Below are 19,301 nucleotides of genomic sequence, written 5' to 3'. Positions count from 1 at the left end.
GACACAACAACCCTTTTTTTGGCGTCTTCAGAGCCAATATAGAAGCAACGGATACACGCAGCTGCTAACCCACCAGCCCGGGGACCTGCAGTGCGAAGAGAAAGCCGACCAAAGCGCGCGGCACCGCGACGCGCCGAGCTGGCGCAGCAACAGAGTACGCGACGTCGAGCGCTAAGAGCAATTGGAATTGAACACGATGACGGCAGAACGGACGAAGCCGAGGCGTGAGTGCGCCGTGTGGAGCTGAAGACGGGCGCACAGGCGCTTAGCAAAAGAGCAGAGAGAGAGACAGGCGAAGAGACGGATATAGAAACGGATATACGGCGCAAAGAAGCGGATGGTGTGGATCCAGCAGACGGAGAAGAAGGTAAGCTTACATAAACCTAATGACGTTGCTTGTTCTCTGCTACCCCGCAGACGGCCGACCTTAAAAACGACATCGAGATCGAGGTCCACTTCTCGCACGACAGAGACAGTGCCTGCCTACGTAGTAGGTAGAGCCAGAGGACTCTATCCGGCCGTACAGTACGAAGCAAACCCAAGAAACGGAGCAGAGCAGAACAGAGCACCAAGGCACGCAGTGCACCACCCAGCAGCATCTCCCTCCTCCCACTCCATCTCTTCCATAATCTCCTCCACCCACACAATCACCACCTCCACACCACACCACACGCGCGCCAACGGCTCCAACGTTCCAACCCACAAAGCCGCAACGCCGCAAGCGCGCGCCGGTTCAGTTTCCAAGGGTGACCCCGGGGGGCTCCGGGCTCGGCGCTATACGCCGCGCGGGAGCCAGGACGACGGGCCCGAACGGCCGGCGCAATTTCATTTCAATCTCTGGCGCGGCGATGCTTTTTTTGGCGCGGCTTTTTTCGTATTTGGGACCGCATGGCTGCCTTGTCGTCTTGCCTTGCCTTACTTTGCTTTGATTTGCTTTGGTGTTGGTGTTGGGTATGAGGGTATGAGATGAGATGAGGGTGGTGGCCTGCCTGCTGCCTGCCTGCCTGCCTGCCTGGATGGATGGAGGGATGGATTGATAGATGGTTGGATGATTGGGTACGCGCGTAGGTGGTGGTGGTGCGGTGCGCTGCTTGTTACTGGGGGTTTGTGTTGCTAGTAGGCCTGGACGTGGTGGGCTGTGGTGAAATGAAGAGAGCTTGTTTGAGCGTTTGGGATATTGGTTTAGATTGCTCTGATGCGCTGCGCCGTGGGCCATGGTCATGGATCGTGGGCTTTGGTGTGCCTGGCTGGTCTGTTGGCTGGAACCTGGATGCTTACGCAGCAGCGGCAGCAATACGTCTCGTGTTCGAGGACTGGATGAGTGCATGAGGAATTGGTGTGTAAATGAGCTTGCGCGTGTCTTTCTGTAGGAGCAGTGCACGGAGAGCTCGAAATAGCACTACTACTCTACTACTACTGGTTTGGTGTTTAGCAACCGGGTGCCCATCCATCACCGGCGGCCTGTCTCGTTATGGCACGGCACGGCATATACAACCACCCACCTCCCATGAAAACGACTGTCCGGACACCACCTAGGTAGCTGGCATAAGACAATTTGCGCGCTTGAACCGTTGCTTTGCTTACCTATCTACTACCTACCTACCTACCCACCAAAACACAACAACCACACAACTCATCACAAACCAAAACCAGCACAGCACAACACCCTCACAAAAGCACAAAAACACAAGCACTACCAACAAGCAAGATCAATTGCCAATCAACGCTAGCTAACGAAAAACCTCCACCCGCCACCCATCGCCCGCGCGCGCGCGCATCCCCGCCCAAAAAGCCAAAGCCAAAGCCAAAGCCAAAGCCAAAGCCAGCTATCTACAACGAACGCCACCGCCGCGTAGCACGCACGTAGATAGGAAGATCAAAAGGTAGCCTCCCATCCCCGCCCCCCCTCGTCCGCTGACCAAATCCTAAACAACCCAATCCCCCGCGTGCCTGAAAGAAAGCCTGAAGAAAAGCCTGAAGAAAAGCTGAATCAAATGTGAAGGAAGAGGAAGAAAAAAAGAAAAGGAAAAGGAGATTGCGGGCTCGTGTGGTGCTCGCGTCGAGTTGGCCGTTCTTTCGTGGGTGCGGTGTGGTGCGGTGTGGTGTGTTGGACTGTCCAAGCGTAGTGGTGCTCTTGCTCTTTTGCTCTTGCTCTGCGCTTGTGGCCCTGCCAGGGAAAGATGGATGGACTGATGGCGGGCGTCTATGAGGTTTGTAGGTGCGCCGAGCGCCCGTTGCCTGCTTGCTTGGCTGGCTGGCTCTTGTTCTTGTTTGTGATCTTTATGATCGAAAGAGAAAGAGAAGCTTGAGAGCACGCGGACAGAATAATGCACTACTAGCTACCTACCCAACGGCTAGCGAGGCACGAAGACGGTGGCAGTGGTGCATAGACAGACAGACAGACAGACAGACGCAGAGACGCAGAAATAGATGATGGTTGGTTGGAAGGGCCGCAGAAATGACAGGTCAAAAACAACTAAACACCTGGAAATGAGAAGAAGAAGCAGAAGCAGAAGGAAATGGTGTCACGGAACGCCCCTCTTTCGCCCACCCAGACAGCAACAGCAGCAGCGCGCGTGCACGCGACGAAACCTATCGGATGCGGAGGGGACTGATGGACGCATGTGGTGTCGTGGTTTGTGTGTATGTGTGCTGTGGCCCGAACAGCGAGCCTGTCAACGAACGTGGTGGTCTGCGCATCCGGCAATGGTGGCGGCGCATCAGAGCAAGCTCTGGAAGAAGGGAATCATGGCGCTGGTCATCATCGTTAGCCATGTTGCTCACTCACTCGGCTCAGAGCAATACTGACCCAATCGCGAGCGTCGCGCTCAGCCCCATGAACGCCCTCGTCCGGACCTTCTCCTTCTTCAGCTCCTCCTGCAGCACCTTTGTCTTCTTCGCCGGCTGCTGCATCTCCAGCCCCGCGCCCTCCGCGTCGTCCATCTCCACGTCGTCAGCCTTGCGCTTCGTCGCCGCCTTGGCGTCGTCGCCCCGCCCTTCCGCCTTGTTCGCCGCTTCCACCATCTCGCGCGCCCTCGCGATCATCTCTTGTGGGTCTTCAGGGATCGCCAGCTCGGGGTGCTCCGCCGGCACGTCCACCTTGACTGTCGTCGTGGTTGTCTCGACATCGCCGTCTGTCCGCACCGACTCGTCGACCTCGACTTGCACCTTCTCCGGCACAGGCGTAAGCCCCTTCTCCGCTGCGGCGTCGCCGTTTACGGACTCCGTCGCATCGGTTGGCGCGGGCGTGCCGTCCTCCACCTCCTTCGCGAGCTTGCTGGTGCTGCCTGCTGGCGTCGCCGCCTCTGCGTCCGCGGCCTTGGCCGTCTTGCGCGTCGTGCGCGGCTTGCGCGGTGATGCCATCTTGCGCGGCGCCGCCGTCTTGCTGGGAGATGCAGAGCGTAGCTCTCTGCTGCGCGTGCGCATGGAGCCCGTCGCAGGAGGGAACAAAGATCCCTTGTCCGGTACGACGAAGCGCGGGGGAGTCGCGATGTCGTTTGCGGCCGAGCCCTTGTCCTTGGCACCCTTCTCAATGGGCGCAGGGTCAAGCAGCGCGACCACCCACGCTTTCATTCCATACTCTTCCGCGAGGCTGAGAGCTATGATGCTAATGTCAGTGTTTGCTGGCTTTCAATGGCGCATGTGAGGCGAATGCGTACCGTCTTCAGGCGAAATCCATACGTTGCCCGCCACTTCCTCGTCACCCGCGGTGGGGAGGGTCTTGTGGTGGTTGCGCTCGGCCTCTTCTTGCGCGAGAGTTGCCCAGGGGTACGCAGCCTTGAACATGCCCGTCGCACTTATATAACCATCGCTGCTACGACGCTGGTACTCGTCAGCATTCTCAAATCCTCCCGACGCGTCGCTAGAGAAGAAGCATTCACCATCAAGAAATACGACTCCGGGTATGCGCCATTCTTCTGCAGGGAGAAGACGCCCGAGCCTTGTAGGTCCTTGGGCAGAGGAGCGCGCAAGTGAGCATAGTCGAAGAGGCCCAGGTTCTCGGGCTTTGCGGCGTTTGTGGTGCCGACCTGGCCGGTCTTGAGGTGAAGGTTGGTCTGACCGAGGCGGCGGCGCTCGGCGAGGATGTCGACTGCGGGGCGCGTTAGGGACACTTACTCCATACCCATGGCGCGCATCAATGCGACGGGGTCATACGTACGCTGCGGGGTGTGCTCTGGCAGGAGAAGCGGGTTGCGCGCCTCGGGCAGGGTGCGCTTGTGAACCATGTTGAAGCCGAAGTGCGAGGATAGTTGGGACTTAAGCTCGCCAATAGTCGCACCGCTCGTCGGACTGATGGTGACTCCAAAATCCACTGTGGGCGGCGGTTAGCGGGGGTGGGTAATGCTGGTGAGGATGAGTTGTCGCGAGATGGCTACGGGGATGGGAAGGAAACGCGATGTGTTCGCGACACGGACGCCCGGGCGTCGCCCCCCTTGACTGACCGCCCGCGCACTCACTAGAGGAGGGGGGGGGAAGGGAAACAACGTACTGAAAAAGTGAAGCAGTAGTATACCTATTGTAGTTTAGAAAGTGAAGTGTAGCAGCAAGGAAGGGATTGACGAAAAGGCGGGCGCCATTTCTCATTAGTAGTCTTGGTTCTACCTATCTTGCGCGCGCGCTCGCCGTCGATTTTGTTTCGTCATCCTGGGTCAGCCAGCGAGAGATATAATGGTCACGTGACGATGGGAAAACGCGGGAGGAGAGAGTCACAGTCACGCCCACGGAGTTCCAATGCGTGCGGACTGCGTGCGGGAGAGCCTGGAGCAGGCGAGGCAAATGGAAGCAGCAAATCAGGACGCGCCGCCGTCTGGATGCTCAGACGCGGGCGAGCGGTGAGGCAGCGTGGGGCGCTCAACGTCAAAGCGCAGCCCTCACGCTGTTCTGGCTGCTTGTCCCTGACGAAACGATCCCATTGCCTTTTCTTGGATTCAGCATCGCCCCTCTTCCCTTTCTCATTTCCAAGTAGCCTTTTTCTTCCCCCTGCTCCCACATCCCAGCACCACCATGGCCGACCACACCCACGACGACGAGCTCACCCCCGAGCAGACCGAGGGCTTCAGGGTCGGCGAGAAGAAGACCATCGACGAGTACCAGCAGCTGGGTAAGTCTTCATTCCTTCATTCGTCGTTCTTTCTTTTCTTTTTTGCTCCCGCCCGCTCTGCCGTCGCCCAGTCCCGCACGTCCACCGCTCCGCGTTGCGTGCGACTGCCTGTATGAACCCTGGATAAACAACGCGGAAGCCCTTCTCTCCTGAGCCGCAGATCACGGGACCTGCACCTGAAGTTGCTTCTTCTAAGCTTTACTTGGACAAAAACGGCAACTTCAACTTGCTTGCTGTTACACCTTCCGTCCCTCGACAACAATGTCGTCCTGGTTGCCTGCCGCTACGGGGCCTCTTGCCCTTTCCTCGCCCAGCTTCATCCATCATCCATCTTGCATCTTGCATCTTGCATCTTGCATCTTTCGCCATCCACCATCCATCATTCATCATCAAGCATCCAGCATCCATTGTCCATCGTCCCCATCATCCACCACTGCCAGCGGCAGCACATCGTAAAGCTTCTTTCTATCGAGCACCCGTGTTATCAAAAAGCACTTTGTTCGCACCCATCATCATTCTTTGTCTCCCACAATCTTTGTCCCCATCCAGCTGTGGCAGGCACATCCAACCCATCTCGTAATCGCCTCGGGGAAATACCACCATGTCAAAACACTATGCAGGTACTGCACGGTCAACTGGTCCGCCACATTTCATACAAGAATTCGTACCACAACCACCACGACCACCGACCAGGAAGGACAGGGCCAAGGCGAGCTACAAAAGGAAGAAAAATCGCTTTAGAGACTTTGTTCGCAGGACGTTGGGTCTCCCTCCCATCCCTCCGACACCTCCAACCCCTCCAGGCCCTCGAGAGCGTGATGGCTCAGACTCCGAAAACTCTCAAGACCGTACCACCCCCCCACCGCCGCCCATACAGCCCTTGGTTATGGTTTGAACGGATTCAATTTCCCCCAACGGCGAAAAGGGCAACCGGAGCAACCAATTTGTACGGCTCCAAATCGGAGAAAAATCCAGTGACGCAGCCACGGCACCAGGCAGGAATTAAGTGTGCCCCAAGCTCTAAAAACTCGGCACTCAAGAGAGTAGCTTCAGAGGTGAGCGGCCACTCCTGAAATTTTGCACACGCCCTTCTGCAACGATGGGTGTGCAAGAGGAGTCGGTTTGTTCCGAGCTATCACAGGTGTCCCAATAGCCTAACCCGACTTGAAAACGGCAATTTTGAAGACTCCACCTGGATTTAGACTGCCAACTTCTAGCCGGGGTTTTCAACGAGATCCACGTTCAGGGCACTTTCCAGCAGCCAAGCGGACCACCCATTAACGACAAAGCCTTTACGGACCAGCCGCACCGCGGGCAGCACTTGGGAGCATTGAATAATTTCAGACTGGGGAGTTGCGTTTGCTAATCATATAATGTTCTGTACAGATGCGAACGATGAGTCCCTTCGCAAGTGGAAAGAGTCGCTCGGTATCGGCTCTGGCAACACCATCTCTGACCCCAATGACCCCCGTACTGTCATCATCCAGTCTCTCGGCCTCGAGGTAAGCACCTAATGCCCCTGGGCTCCCTTTTTGCAGAACAAGCATAACTAACAGCATTATCTAGGTTGAGGGCAGGCCCGATATCATCATTGATCTGTCTGCTCCCGGCGCGGTCGACCACCTCAAGGAGAAGCCCTTCACTATCAAGGAGGGCGCCCAGTTCCGCATGAAGGCCATCTTCAAGGTCCAGCACCAGATCCTGTCTGGCCTCAAGTACGTCCAGGTTGTCAAGAGGATGGGCGTCAGCAGCAAGATGCAAGAAATGATTGTAAGTGGCGACGGCAGGCCCGGTCTGACGAGTGACGCGTCTTCTAACCCCGATACAGGGCAGCTACTCCCCCAACACGACCGACAAGCAGACCTACGAGAAGAAGTGTAAGTAGTCGCAGCCATGTCTCATAAATAAGCGCCTAGCATGCTAAATATCGCTCTTTTGCAGTCGAGCCTGAGACGGCGCCCACTGGCATGATGGCCCGTGGCCACTACAACGCCGTGTCCAAGTTCATCGACGACGACAACACGACGCACCTGAAGTTCGAGTGGGCCTTTGACATCAAGAAGGACTGGTAGAGGCACTCGCTCGGACGTGTTTTGATTTGGACGGCTCGAGGCCGTAGTGTGTTTGTGTGTGCGCGTGTGCGCGTGGTTGCAGAAATTATCGATGAGCGGACGTAGTCGGTAAAACTGTCTTTTGCTCTCTTTTTGCGTGTGTAGTTGTTTGCGGTTGCTTTTGCTTGCTTGTGAGAGGTGGTTTTGTGTGTGTGTGTGTGGGTGACGTGATGTGAGCAGTGAGTGGTAGGTATGCGTGTCCGAGTATGGTGGCATGCCTGCTGCTGTTGACCAAAGACAAAGACGACCACCCACTCAGTCCCCAACCCCTCCCCTACTCCCCTTCTCCCTCTTTCTCCTCCCCAGACTCAAACACAAACCACTGCTCCACGACGCTCCGCGCCTCGACGCTCCGCCCCACCCAGCCGCCAAAGCCCCGCCGCATCGCCGTCGTTGAAGCAGTTGAAGGCGATGAAGAGTTTAGCAGCGGGAGGAGGGTGGCCCAGGGGTCTTCTTGCTGTTCTTCGCTTGCTCCTTCGTCGTCGTTGTAGGGGGTGAAAGGACATTCAGCCATAACCAGCCGCGAGCCCGTAGCGTGCGCCGCGTCGACTGCGATGGCGAGGGTGCGCGAGAGGCCTTGGGCTGAGTGGGAGGGGGTGGGGGCGTGGAGGGCGAGGGGGTTGAGGAGGGCGATTGTTGTTGGGTTTGTGGTTGGGTGTTTGTGGGTGTGGGTGAGGCTGGAGAGGAAGGCGCGCAGAGCGGGCAGGCTGGTGCAGTGGTGGGTGCGGAGGGCGGAGGTGGTGGTTAGGGTTTGCAGGGTTGGTTGTAGGAGAGTGGATTGGGATTGGAGGGAGTGCAGCAGTTGCTGCTCGAATGTGGCGCGGGGGGCGCAGATGATGAGGGTGGTGTTTGTTGTGGGTGTGGGGGTGAGGAGGTGGTGCAGGAAGGAGGGGAGGGTGGTGGGGTGCAGGACTGTGTGTGGTGGTGGTGCCATGTTTGGTATTTTTGGGCTGTCGGAGTGGTGGTGCAGGCATGGTTGACGGGAGTGCCCGAGCTCGCGGCGACTACGTCGTTCCTCTCAACTCGTCCCACCAGACCGCCGCCCGCAACCTCGCCGCCATGGAGTCGATGACGAGGATATCGAGCATGCTGGAGACGGGTGAGTCGCTCCGTCTGTCGTTGGATTGCCTCGCTGACCCGTCCAGCTCGCGACCTGACCCTCGAAGCCGCCCGCGATGCCAGCTCCGCCCGCAAACCCTCCTCGCGCCCGCTGCCCGCCTTGCAGATCAAGAAGCTGCTCGACTCGCGCCATGACCGTGAAGTCCTCGAGGGCTTGCGGCGCGTCATAGCCGTATGCACTCCTCGGCAATCCACGAGCCTTCCGTAGCTAACGCCGCCGCGCCCCGGAGCAGATGTCGTACCGCAACCAGCCAACCCTGCCCTTCTTCAGCGCCGTCGTCAAGAACATTGCCTCGCCGAACCTCGAGATCAAGAAGCTGGTGTACATCTACCTCCTGCAGCATGCCGAGGAAGAGCCCGACACGGCGCTGCTGTCCATCAACACGATCCAAAAGTCGCTCGTCGACTCGAGTCCCCATGTGCGCGCCCTCGCCCTGCGCGTCATGTCGGGCATCCGCGTCCCCGTCATCTCCCAGATCGTCTCGCTCGGCATCAAGCGCGGCGCCGGCGACATGTCGCCCTTTGTGCGCAAGGCCGCCGCCCTCGCCATCCCAAAGTGCTACCGCCTCGATCCAAACACCCTCCCCCAGCTCATCGAGTACCTCTCCACCCTGCTCGGCGATAAGCAATACTACGTGGCTGGCGCCGCCGTCGCCGCCTTCTCCGACATCTGCCCGGACCGCATCGATCTCATACATCCGCATTACAGGAGCCTGATACGCAAGCTTGTGGACATGGACGAGTGGGGCCAATTGGCGACTCTGCGCTTGATGACTATCTACGCGCGCAAGTGCTTTCCTCGGCGGACGCGGTGGGCCAAGAAGAAGACGGCTGGCGGCAAGAACACCAAGCCCACAAAGGGCTTCTATGACGAGAGCAGCTCGGACGAGGAAGAGGACGCCGATGAGGAGACGGAGGAGGTCGTGCTCATCGATCCTGATCTTGAGTTCCTTCTCAAATCGCTGACGCCGCTACTCCAATCGCGCAACAGCGCTGTCATAGTTGCCGTGGCGCGTTGCTACCTGCACCTCGGCAATGAGACTTACCTCGACCGTGCCATTGGACCGCTCGTCTCGCTCTTCCGCTCCTCGCCCGACATCCAGCTCGTCGCGCTGCACAATGCGGTACGCGTGTGTCTGGCGCGGCCGCAGCCCTTTGTGCGCTACGTCTCGCACTTTGTGCTGCGCGCCACCGACGCGCCCCCCGTCTGGCGCCTCAAGCTCGAGCTGCTCACGCTCATCTTTCCCCACGCGCCGCCGCACCTGCAGTCACTCGTCCTAGCTGAGCTTTCGCACTTTACCGCTGGCCACGATGCCGCGCTGGTGCGAGAAGCCGTACGCGCCATCGGCCGCTGCGCCCAGCGCACCGAAGACCGCGCCACTGCCGCCCGCTGCCTGCGCCTGCTGCTCCAGCAAGTCTCGAGCCCGGACGCGCGCCTTGTCGCCGAGGCCCTCGAGGTCGTGCGCCACCTCATCCAGCGCGACCCTGGCGCGCACGCCGGCACCGTCATGCGTCTGGCTAAGAACCTCGACGCGGCCGCCAGCCCCCATGCCCGCGCCAGCATTATCTGGCTCGTCGGCGAGTTCGCCGCCGTCGATCCCGAGAACAACATCGCGGCAGATGTGCTGCGCATCCTAGCAAAGGGCTTTGCCAACGAGGCCGAGGAGAGCAAGCTCCAGATCCTGCTGCTCGCCGCCAAGGTCTACCTGCACCACCTGCAGCTGCACCCGCCGCCCAAGCCCGTCGCGCCGTCTACGGCCGAGGAACTTGGCTCGTCTGGACCACCCACGGGCCTCGAAGACGAGGGCGGCTTCCACGAATTCAACAACAACAACGACACTACCGACGACGCAGCCGCGCGCCGGCCATCCGCCCAAGAGACGCCACACGCCATCCCGCTCCTGTACAACTACATCCTCCTCCTCACGCGCTACGACACATCATATGACGTGCGCGACCGGGCGCGCGTGTACCGCTCCCTGCTCGCGGTGCCGAGTAGCACCGAGCTGGCAACGCTGCTCCTGCTCGCGCCGAAGCCGGTGCCGCACGCGCCCAGCCCGTCCGAGGCGCGCGGCGGCTACATGCTGGGGTCGGCGAGCCTGGTCGTGGGCGACGAGCGCGGGGTCGGGGGGCTGGGGCTGCGGGGCGGGGAGGAGGAGCTGCCGGAATGGGTGGCGGAGGGCGAGGAGCCGGATGCGAGATTGAGGGAGGATGGGGCTGGTGGTGGTGCTGGTGCTTCTGCGTCGGCTAAAACAGATTATTATGGTGAGGTGAGGACGGTGCCGGCGGGGGAGCAGTTGGACAGAGCGGTTAGGGAGAGTGGTGGCTTTGGCGGGGCGGAGATGGCGGGCGTGGCGGCGGCGATGGCGAGGAGGCAGAATGGTGGGGGGGAGAGGTCGTTGGATGATTGGTTGAAGGAGGATGAGGATGATGAGGATGAGAGTGAAGATGAAAGCGAAGAGGGCAGTGAAGAGGAGACGGACGAGGACAGTGAGGAGGACAGTGAGGAGGATGAGGAGGAGGATGAGGACGACGAGGAAGAGAGCACGGATGAGGAGGGCGAGAATGCGAGATTGGTGCGGTGAGGGGAGCTTGCCGCTACGGCTACCTACGCTGTTGCGGGAAACAAAACATGAGGAGGCTATGCCATGCCGCGCACGACGTCCTTGTGCACGCTCGCTCTCTCGCTCTCGCGCTTCCGTTCGCGGCCTCTGTGCCCAAGGTTCTTTTATCGTCGACACCGACATCGACACCGACATGGACATGATCACTACCATCGCCGCCGCCGCCGCCGCCGCTGCTGCCGAGGACTGCCGAGGCTGGAATGGGATGAGATGGGGATAGGGGGGGGGGGGTGGCGGGGACGGCAGGAGGAAGGGAAGCAGGTGAGGAGTGAGGAACATGAGGCGGAATAGGTTTGTGCTTTTATTATCATTGCTGCTGTTACTGTTTATATGGGTGGACTATTTGTACCAGGCCGGCGCGACGGAATGGCGGGTAGACAGACAGACACAGACAGACACGCACGACGACGACGTAGACGACTTGATGGACGCGCATGTGTGTATGTGCGTAGGTATGCATATGACAGTACAGCACAATGCCTTGCTGAAGTGGTTGATTTTTCGTTTCTTCGTCTTCATCTTCTTTTTCGTCTTGCGCTTGACTTGGCTTGACGACACAACACAGCACAGCACAGCACAGCAAGCGTGGCTTGCTTGCTTGCTTGCTTCGTACGAGTACTCTACAAGGGACCGACACCGACACCGACTCACCTAGAACGTCAATCAAGGGCTACCTAGGTAGGTAGTTGTGGATTCCGCCTCCCCACCACACCACAACCCTATCACATCCACATCACCCCCTCATCCGGTTCGGCACCCACCGCCTCAGCACAAACTCGCGGACCTTATACCTTCTCAACAGCGCGCCAACATCCTGCACCTCCCCCTCCCCCTCCATCGGCGGCGGCACCTCGACATACACCAGCACCAAGCTCTTCAGCACCTGCGCCTGCACGCGATTGACGCAATGCAGCCACCACCAGGGGCTCTGCTCCTTCCGCGTCCTTCCCTCTCTACCCTCCTCACCCCGCTGCTGCTGCCGCCAATACGCATGACTATAAGCCGGCAGGACCACAGCCGCGAACTCCGCGTGCGAAAACACTGGGCCCCGGTTGTACAGCATCAGGTCGACGGCGAACTTGACGCCGTCGCGCGCCACCCACCCGCGCGACCGGAAGTGCTGGTACGCGGCGTACTTGAGCAGGAAGGGGTCGTCGGGGCGGAGCGGCGCCGTGGGGTTGAGGGGCGGGAAGTACGAGTGCGTGCGGCAGAGGCGGAGGAGGGAGAACGTGTTGAGGGAAGTGTTGGTGCTGGGGTCGACGATGTCGAGGACGCCGAGCCCGTAGTGCAGGAAGAAGGCTTCTTCCAGCGTGAGCTGGAGGTGTTCTTGGTTTGCGATGGGCGCGTCGGCGAGAAGCTCGTCGTCGGCCATGTTCTCCTCCTCCTCCTTCTCCTGCTGCTGCTGCTGCGCGACTGCCTCTTCCGTCGACGGAGCGACGGCTTCTCCGTCGCCGCCCTCGGTCGTGCCTGCAGGCGCCTGCGTCTCCAGCGCGTCCTGTCGCTTCGCAGCGGCAGAGGCGGCGGCATCACGGCCCGCCGCGTCGACGAGCTTCCCCTCCCGGCGCAGCTGTTCCTCCAGGGCCTCGCGCTCCTTGCGGGCCCGCTCGTTCTTGTACTCCTTGCGCTCCTTGCGGCGCACCTGCGTGTAGTCCTCGGCCGCTATGCGCCCCGACAGCACGCCCTTCCGCTGTTGCTCGCGGTCTAGCCAGGTCGGCTCGCTACGGCTCAGGCTGCCCTTGCCGAAGAAGCCTTGCTCCCACAGCGCCCGCACGCTGGCCGGGTCCGTGACGTGGATCGAGCGTGTTTCAGCTGACCAGTACCCAATGTGGCGGGCGGGCGGGTGCGACGCAGGCGGCGCAAAGTATTGCGAGATGATGATCCATGCAACGCGAAGCAGTGACAGCGGGTTGTGCGGGACAAAGGCCGGTAGTGGGTGGACGACAACGGGGAGCGGCTGGGCATGAATTTTGGCATAGTTGGGTCTTCTCGCACGCTGCACAGTGGGTTTTGCATCTTGCTTGGAAATCGTATCCTTTGGAGCTGGGCCAGTGGTGCCATTTTGACTATCTTGACTCTCATTGACCGGCTTCGGCTCTTCCGCACCAGAGGCCGGTGCTATCACGCCTGCCTCGGCCATTGCGACTTAATGCGAAGCTAATCGCGGCTTGTCTAGTGAGGGACGTTAGCGAAAGTCCAGCGCACGAGTTTGACGAAGTGAGTCAGAACAGGGCAGTCTTGATCAGATACCGTTGTAGTCTAATACAAGAAACCACCATTGGGAGAACAAAAGTCAGTGTTACTCCCTATGGGTTTACAAAAGGTGTCATCATCAAGAGGGGCAGTGCGGCATGCGACAAAACAAAAATAAAAGAACATACCAAATGTCGAGTCGTAGCCGAGTGGCGGGCGAGCTCGCACTAGACAAGTCGGCTGTACCGTGTCAGTAGCGGCTGCAAGCCCTGAAATATCTGCGAGTTGTTGGCGACAGCGATGTCGTTCCCGACAACGTTCACATGGTTGTGGTTGTTAAACGCGGGTGGTGTGAAATTCTGTGCTGAGAAAAACCTGCGGCCGCCGGTGTTTCCCCGACAAGGTTGGCCGAGCTAGGCCTAATCAAGCGACAGACCGCCCGACATATCCCCGCTTCAAGCAACAGGATTTCAGAAAGCATCGCAGGCTGCTCGACTTTGGGCTGTAGACAACCAGCTGTCCAAATGAGCTGTAGACTAAACAAACTTGAAACTACTGGGGGTTACTTTGCGTAAGTTGCAGGCTGTTTAGGTGAGTAGTAAGTCTCGCTTAGGTGTCGCATTTGGAAAATGTCGAATAGCCTGGCGATAAGACTCACTTCACAAATATACGCTTCCCAATTCCCAACATGCTTCATCGCTTTGGGCATTGGCGGTACCCCTTCATGCTTGGGTACTACAACAGCCGCAGCGGTAGCGAGAACGGTAGCAGCGGCGACGGCGGCGGCGGCGACGGTGGTGGCGGCGGGCGCGCGCGACGGTCATAATGAGAAACGAACAAAACGACGACGCTATTATCTAGTCTGGTGAACAAGCATGAGGCGTTTCTTACTGTGACGAAGAGGCGAGAAGAAAAAAGCGAGATGTGAAGACATGAGAAGGAGACGGACGGAAATTGAGAGGTGGAAGATAATGAGCAAAGAGGAGCAAAGAGGAGCAAAGAAGAGATTGATGAAAATACAAGGCTGGAGGCTGGCTCTGTCTGAACTGGCCGAGAAAAAAGAACTTTTTGGATCCGTCTTTTGGAAAGAAACACCAGACTGCATGAGAAAGGTAGAGGCAGAGACAGAGACAGAGACGTAGACAGAGAAAAAGAGAGCTTGCTTCATCTTCTTTCGTCATCCGGGTTGCGGGAAAGAAAGCCCGCTTTCGCCATGTCCCGCGAATTCCTAACACATTACTTTTTTCGGGTCTAGTGCTCCGAGAAGAGAGAGCCCTATCACCCCCGTTGAAAAGAGGCCGTTGAACACCGGGGAAAGAACAAAGTCCCAAAGGAAAAGAAAGAAGCATCCGTCCGTATATTACACGTGTACTTCGTCGCTGCTTTGTAAATCAAGCAGCTTTATCCAACACCCAGACGATGAATGGTGCCAAGTGCGGCAGCAACCAACACGCCAACAGCAAGCTGTCTGCAGACACATGCTGTGGGGTTGCGCAGAATGGGACTAGCGGCGGCTATATCCTTGTCAATTCAACTCACATGTTACAGAAGCCCTCACTCACCCATATGCAGCAGCGACACGTGGCTGTCGTCGCTTGATGCGCGGTGTGTAGTCATCTTCTTGCCGGTGCTTTTCTTCTCCTGATTCTGCTTCCTCGTAGCTTCTTTTACGGCCGGCACTGCTTTCATTTCGATGTAACTGAGGTGGAGGCGCATTAGCATTGAAAGGATCATTATCATCCATGTGGAAGTCGGAACCAGCAGCCGTGTGCTGGCTCGAGTCAGAAATGGCCGGACTGCGTGTCCTGCTGTTGGTGGAGGGTAACTGATCCACCTTCCAGGGGTCATAGGAGGGTGAACGTTCACGCTGGGGAGGGGGCGGCGGGATTGGTGGGGAATGTGAGGACCCCATATGCGGTGGCAGCCCACTATGATGGTAACCGTTGTGGAATGGAAGATGTGGCGGTGGTCTCGAGTGTAGACTTGACCTAAAAATATTGTTAGCGCGGTCTTGGGCACGGAATTTTCATGCCTCACCTCTCCATACTTCCACTCCTTTCGGGCTTTGGTGGAAGCATCGGCTGCGGTCCAGACAAGGGTTGAATAGGTTTGGGTGAACCCGTCACGCCCAAGGATGCGAGGATATCTTCCTGTGCTTCATCTCTCGGAGGAGGTTGGAACGGAGGTGGAGACGGTCCGCTGCCCGTTGTGGTCTTCGAGCCGCTAGCATCCTGCTCGTTAGAAAGAGCCTGGTCCAGGTTGTCCATAACATTCCAGTCAGATTCATGCGGAATTTCCTCTTCTTCTTGAACACGATCGCGGTTGTTTATGACCTCCTCCAATGGAATAGTCGCAGATGGCTCCGTGAATTCATGGAAAATCGAGTCATGCTTCATGTTTTCCCATTCGTCCGTCTGCCTCACGTTCAAGAACGCTTCGTGGGCATTTTCCGGTGTGAAGTATATAGAGACTGATTCCCCATTGCCAAGTGCTGGAGGTGGTGGGTGTTTCGCCCGTTCTTCAGCTTCGTGGAAGTCCCATGGCAATGCGCGTGTTATTTGCTCCGCAGGATGCCAATCTTTGTTCGTTAGTCCTTGCTCTTTTCAACCTGGTCATTACTTACTGATGACACCTAAGCTAAGGTCGGTATCAACCGGATCGTTTGCTTTGGGCCATATAGCACCGTCAAAGTCTGTTTGATCCCATTCATCTAGCCCTAGATTGATCACATATGGCTCTGTTTGGTAGAGCTTGTGGGTTTCCGGTATTTCGTCAGCACTGATGCTGACGGTCCGCGAGGACGGACCCCGCTTCGACTTTGGTGGACGATGGCTAGAAGTAGGTGAGGAATTAGCAGTGCCAGGCTGGATATGAGCCGAGGTGGGTGTCGCATTTTGATCGGTAGGGGAAGCTTGAGAGCCTCGTGGGCTGGTTGCGGGTGGCGGCGGTGGCTGCTGCCATCCCCCTGGCGGATAGCTTGCCAGAGGTGCGGCAGGATCAGATGCCCCCGGTTGTTGATAACCTTGTGGGTAGGAGTGCGCAGCATAACCTTGAGCCGGTGTCTGGTAGCCCTGTGGTGGAGCTGGCCATTGATAACCTGGTTGGTAGCCTGGGGTGGGCTGCTGATAGTTCGGCGGATATCCGGGATAAGACTGCTGGTAATTTGCTGGGGGCCCTGAGGGGTAGTTTGGCTGAGGAGGGTAGCCTTGAACTGGTGCCTGGTAGCCTTGTGGCGGATATGGAGCTGACCCATATGGAGGTGCACCTGGTGGGGCCTGTGGAGGACGATAGCCAGGCGGGAGGGGGTACCGGGTAATCACAGGGTTACCTTTGCGCTTAGGAGGATAGGGTACCGACGCGCTTCAAAGAAATCAGTTAGGAATAGGAAAAAGGAAAGGCGGCGGGTTCCGTGACGAAGTGAGAAAGCACACGAAGCTCAAGGGAAGAATGTGACACAAATTTGAGAAGAATTTCCATGTCGTAGATGGCAACTTACTTGGGCGGCGCAGGAGCGCCATTTGACGGCGGATAGGGAGGGTACGGCTGATGAGCGTACGAAGCTTGCTGTGAGTAGGAGGGAGGAGCTCCGGGTGAGGGAGCAGACCAAGACATGACTGCTGCGGCAGGTCGGATTGAAGGAAAGGGTGGGATGGGGCAGTGGTGCGGCGCACACAAGAGTCAAGCGACGGAATTGACGAAGCTCTCTCATGCATCAGGCCGAACAAAATAAGACTTGTGGATGAAGGAGAAGCAGAAATCCAAAGGTAGTAGTGGTACCTCAAGACGGAAGGACCAGCGCAGGGCCGTGGGCGTGGACGTGCCGCGGGCTGGGGTGGAGAGAGAGAGCGCAAGGAAAGACGTTCGGCGAGACATGCAAAAGGAAAGGGTGCGCGGCAGAGCTCTCCGCCGGGCCAGAGTCTAGGTCGAAGAGCAGGCGCGGGAGAAGCGGGCGAGCGACGATGGATGGCGATGCTCGCTCACCCGTCGCCCCACGTGACGCCCGCCGTCTGATTCGCTCTGCTTTCCACCATCCCGTCACCACCAGCCAACATGGCCGCCGCGACCATGCCTGCTTGACTCCCGACCATGGTCCCAGGCGCGCTCCGACTCTGCCCACCCTGATCCGTCTGCAGACATGCCAGGCCTCCCGGGTAAGCTTTGCGACCCACACCAAAACACCACCACCACCACCACTGACCTCGCGACTTCACGCCCTCGCAGCCACCGTCGACCTCGATGAGTGCATTGCCCGGCTCTACAAGAAGGAGCTGCTCGCCGACTCGGTCATCGAGGCCATCTGCGCCAAGGCCAAGGAGCTGCTCATGAAAGAGAGCAATGTCGTCCACATTGACGCCCCCGTCACCGTCGTCGGCGACATCCACGGCCAGTTCTTCGACATGATCGAGATATTCAGGATAGGAGGCTTCTGCCCGGACACAAACTACCTGTTCCTAGGTACGCCGCCCCCCGAGCCGCTCCAAATCCGTCTAACCTCGCCAAAGGCGACTACGTCGACCGCGGCCTCTTCAGCGTCGAAACCATCTCTCTCCTCGTCTGCCTCAAGCTGCGCTACCCGCACCGCGTGCACCTGATCCGCGGCAACCACGAGTCGCGCGGCGTCACCCAGTCGTATGGCTTCTACACCGAGTGCTCGCGCAAGTACGGCAACGCCAATGTGTGGCACTACTTCACCGACATGTTCGACTTTCTCACGCTGTCGGTCGTCATCAACAACCAGATCTTCTGCGTGCACGGAGGCCTCTCGCCCTCGATTCACAGCATTGATCAGATCAAGATCATTGACCGCTTCCGCGAGATCCCTCACGAGGGCCCCATGGCCGACCTTGTCTGGAGCGACCCGGACAGCGAGCGCGATGAGTTCAGCCTCTCGCCCCGCGGCGCCGGCTACACCTTTGGCGCCCAGGTCGTGAAGAAGTTCCTCGAGGTCAATAATATGTCGCACATCCTGCGCGCCCACCAGCTATGCCAGGAAGGTTACCAGGTCCTGTACGACGATCGCCTGAGCACCGTCTGGAGCGCACCAAATTACTGCTACCGCTGCGGCAACATGGCCTCTGTTCTCGAGGTCAGCGATACCGGCGAGCGCTTTTTCAACGTTTTTGACGCCGCGCCGGAGAATGACGTCCATAGGGAACAACAGCAGCAACAGCAGGGCAAAGAGGTACAGACGGAGTACTTTTTATAATGCATACAGTTATTTTAATGGGGATAGAGGAACCAAAGATACCTTAAAGAACATCTCAAATTCCCCAATGGTATTCTCATACAGGCCATCTGCCCGAGATTTTATGGGCAGTGCCGGCGTTTTGAGAAAGCGTCTTCCAGTCATTGCTCGTTGAATAGATACGATACCAAAGATGCTGTTGTACGAATAGTTACTTAACAAGTCGACGCGCTCCTCAGTGGATTAGCGGCGCAATTGCTGGCCTCAACGAGGTCTGATCTATTTACTCATGTCTGTGGTTGTCGCGCATGTGTGCAGTGTTGTGGATATACTCAGACTTATAGTGATGCCAAACACCGACCGGAAAGAAAGTTAAACTAGAACATGACCTTCAATACCTAGCGACACCCCTCACCGCCGAGAGAGATTCACTGTCTAGCAAGATTAGACTTTCCACACCTCGTCTTTAGAGATTGTGCATATCATCTGCCGTCTTTAATCGCTGGATTTGAGAACCTAACAACACTGTCTCAACACCCTGATTCTCTTATGCAAAGATACAAGCAGTCCCTCTAATATAGTTCACGTAGCTATAAGCCGCAATCCTGGATATGAGTAAAGAAAATCCTAAGCGCATAACCTACAATCTCGTTAGATGTCCAGTGAACCGCTCGACGGTGACGGACGTCATATCAATTCATACGGTGAAAGGGTCGTTCCGGCTACACTTAGAGCTGTGTACCGCACACAACCTACCCCAGTCGTCCCGGGATAACTATTCGACCGCACCCTGCAAAAACCCAAGACAGCTGACGCGGATCTGCCTCCGATCGCGAGATCGGCCGTCGTACGACAGTGTTTAAACCGTTTTTACCTTTTCTTTCCCTTTTTCATTCGCGTTCCGCTCTAAATCCTTGCTACAGGTAGGGGGGGCTTTAGTGGTTGTATCACAGTAAGATGGAGCTAATGAG

The 19,301-nt window shown here is 57.8% G+C and overlaps 9 protein-coding genes across 9 annotated transcripts; 5 read left to right on the top strand and 4 right to left on the bottom strand.

The window, feature by feature from the left end:
• The first annotated feature begins 141 nt into the window (after positions 1-141).
• K452DRAFT_162003 (uncharacterized protein) lies at positions 142-1,157 on the top strand. Its single transcript, XM_033535678.1, has one exon. It carries the CDS (start codon positions 338-340, stop codon positions 968-970), a length of 633 nt encoding a protein of 210 aa, XP_033399488.1. The 5' UTR covers positions 142-337; the 3' UTR covers positions 971-1,157.
• A 1,563-nt stretch (positions 1,158-2,720) lies between these two features.
• Positions 2,721-4,226, bottom strand: K452DRAFT_296758 (uncharacterized protein; the record flags this gene model as incomplete). Its single annotated transcript, XM_033541947.1, has 5 exons — positions 2,721-2,754; positions 2,810-3,599; positions 3,660-3,822; positions 3,882-4,090; positions 4,160-4,226. The coding sequence occupies 5 exons, from the start codon at positions 4,224-4,226 to the stop codon at positions 2,721-2,723; spliced, it is 1,263 nt and encodes a 420-aa protein (XP_033399487.1).
• A 638-nt stretch (positions 4,227-4,864) lies between these two features.
• Positions 4,865-7,298, top strand: K452DRAFT_285814 (uncharacterized protein). Its single transcript, XM_033540168.1, has 5 exons — positions 4,865-5,101; positions 6,488-6,603; positions 6,668-6,871; positions 6,930-6,978; positions 7,043-7,298. The coding sequence occupies exons 1-5, from the start codon at positions 5,005-5,007 to the stop codon at positions 7,171-7,173; spliced, it is 597 nt and encodes a 198-aa protein (XP_033399486.1). The 5' UTR covers positions 4,865-5,004; the 3' UTR covers positions 7,174-7,298.
• K452DRAFT_162112 (uncharacterized protein) lies at positions 7,039-8,334 on the bottom strand. The gene has a single exon (XM_033535680.1). The coding sequence runs from the start codon at positions 8,144-8,146 to the stop codon at positions 7,487-7,489; it is 660 nt and encodes a 219-aa protein (XP_033399485.1). The 5' UTR covers positions 8,147-8,334; the 3' UTR covers positions 7,039-7,486.
• K452DRAFT_247189 (uncharacterized protein) lies at positions 8,223-11,186 on the top strand. The gene is made up of 3 exons (XM_033538048.1): positions 8,223-8,311; positions 8,358-8,503; positions 8,565-11,186. Exons 1-3 carry the CDS (start codon positions 8,272-8,274, stop codon positions 10,914-10,916), a joined length of 2,538 nt encoding a protein of 845 aa, XP_033399484.1. The 5' UTR covers positions 8,223-8,271; the 3' UTR covers positions 10,917-11,186.
• Positions 11,059-11,649, top strand: K452DRAFT_162110 (uncharacterized protein). The gene has a single exon (XM_033535679.1). It carries the CDS (start codon positions 11,233-11,235, stop codon positions 11,608-11,610), a length of 378 nt encoding a protein of 125 aa, XP_033399483.1. The 5' UTR covers positions 11,059-11,232; the 3' UTR covers positions 11,611-11,649.
• On the bottom strand, positions 11,650-13,382 carry K452DRAFT_161974 (uncharacterized protein). Its single transcript, XM_033535677.1, has 2 exons — positions 13,334-13,382; positions 11,650-13,124 (listed from the first exon to the last, which is right to left on the bottom strand). The coding sequence occupies exon 2, from the start codon at positions 13,090-13,092 to the stop codon at positions 11,689-11,691; it is 1,404 nt and encodes a 467-aa protein (XP_033399482.1). The 5' UTR covers positions 13,093-13,124; positions 13,334-13,382; the 3' UTR covers positions 11,650-11,688.
• Positions 13,383-14,481: 1,099 nt separating this feature from the next.
• Positions 14,482-17,073, bottom strand: K452DRAFT_161971 (uncharacterized protein). Its single transcript, XM_033535676.1, has 5 exons — positions 16,642-17,073; positions 15,769-16,505; positions 15,183-15,723; positions 14,708-15,133; positions 14,482-14,659 (listed from the first exon to the last, which is right to left on the bottom strand). The coding sequence occupies exons 1-5, from the start codon at positions 16,755-16,757 to the stop codon at positions 14,650-14,652; spliced, it is 1,830 nt and encodes a 609-aa protein (XP_033399481.1). The 5' UTR covers positions 16,758-17,073; the 3' UTR covers positions 14,482-14,649.
• Positions 17,074-17,198: 125 nt separating this feature from the next.
• Positions 17,199-18,613, top strand: K452DRAFT_247184 (uncharacterized protein). Its single transcript, XM_033538047.1, has 3 exons — positions 17,199-17,296; positions 17,367-17,600; positions 17,648-18,613. The coding sequence occupies exons 1-3, from the start codon at positions 17,281-17,283 to the stop codon at positions 18,349-18,351; spliced, it is 954 nt and encodes a 317-aa protein (XP_033399480.1). The 5' UTR covers positions 17,199-17,280; the 3' UTR covers positions 18,352-18,613.
• Positions 18,614-19,301: the final 688 nt, after the last annotated feature.

Source organism: Aplosporella prunicola, assembly GCF_010093885.1.
Source record: "Aplosporella prunicola CBS 121167 unplaced genomic scaffold K452scaffold_8, whole genome shotgun sequence".
Classification (NCBI taxonomy): Eukaryota; Fungi; Ascomycota; class Dothideomycetes; order Botryosphaeriales; family Aplosporellaceae; genus Aplosporella; species Aplosporella prunicola.
This window is presented reverse-complemented; position numbering and strand designations above follow the sequence as displayed.

Bases quoted from the DNA above. Each gene is read 5' to 3' on its own strand.
- K452DRAFT_161974 (XM_033535677.1), bottom strand. From the start codon at position 13,092: ATGGCCGAGGCAGGCGTGATAGCACCGGCCTCTGGTGCGGAAGAGCCG.
- K452DRAFT_247184 (XM_033538047.1), top strand. The intron at 17,601-17,647 runs GTACGCCGCCCC...ACCTCGCCAAAG, and splicing joins CACAAACTACCTGTTCCTAG to GCGACTACGTCGACCGCGGC.
- K452DRAFT_285814 (XM_033540168.1), top strand. From the start codon at position 5,005: ATGGCCGACCACACCCACGACGACGAGCTCACCCCCGAGCAGACCGAG. The intron at 5,102-6,487 runs GTAAGTCTTCAT...TGTTCTGTACAG, and splicing joins CGACGAGTACCAGCAGCTGG to ATGCGAACGATGAGTCCCTT. The intron at 6,604-6,667 runs GTAAGCACCTAA...AGCATTATCTAG, and splicing joins TCCAGTCTCTCGGCCTCGAG to GTTGAGGGCAGGCCCGATAT.
- K452DRAFT_247189 (XM_033538048.1), top strand. From the start codon at position 8,272: ATGGAGTCGATGACGAGGATATCGAGCATGCTGGAGACGG. The intron at 8,312-8,357 runs GTGAGTCGCTCC...TGACCCGTCCAG, and splicing joins ATCGAGCATGCTGGAGACGG to CTCGCGACCTGACCCTCGAA. The intron at 8,504-8,564 runs GTATGCACTCCT...GCCCCGGAGCAG, and splicing joins GCTTGCGGCGCGTCATAGCC to ATGTCGTACCGCAACCAGCC.
- K452DRAFT_161971 (XM_033535676.1), bottom strand. From the start codon at position 16,757: ATGTCTTGGTCTGCTCCCTCACCCGGAGCTCCTCCCTCCTACTCACAG. The intron at 16,506-16,641 runs GTAAGTTGCCAT...ATTTCTTTGAAG, and splicing joins GGCGCTCCTGCGCCGCCCAA to CGCGTCGGTACCCTATCCTC. The intron at 15,724-15,768 runs GTAAGTAATGAC...TAACGAACAAAG, and splicing joins CCTTAGCTTAGGTGTCATCA to ATTGGCATCCTGCGGAGCAA.
- K452DRAFT_162110 (XM_033535679.1), top strand. From the start codon at position 11,233: ATGAGGCGGAATAGGTTTGTGCTTTTATTATCATTGCTGCTGTTACTG.
- K452DRAFT_162003 (XM_033535678.1), top strand. From the start codon at position 338: ATGGTGTGGATCCAGCAGACGGAGAAGAAGGTAAGCTTACATAAACCT.
- K452DRAFT_162112 (XM_033535680.1), bottom strand. From the start codon at position 8,146: ATGGCACCACCACCACACACAGTCCTGCACCCCACCACCCTCCCCTCC.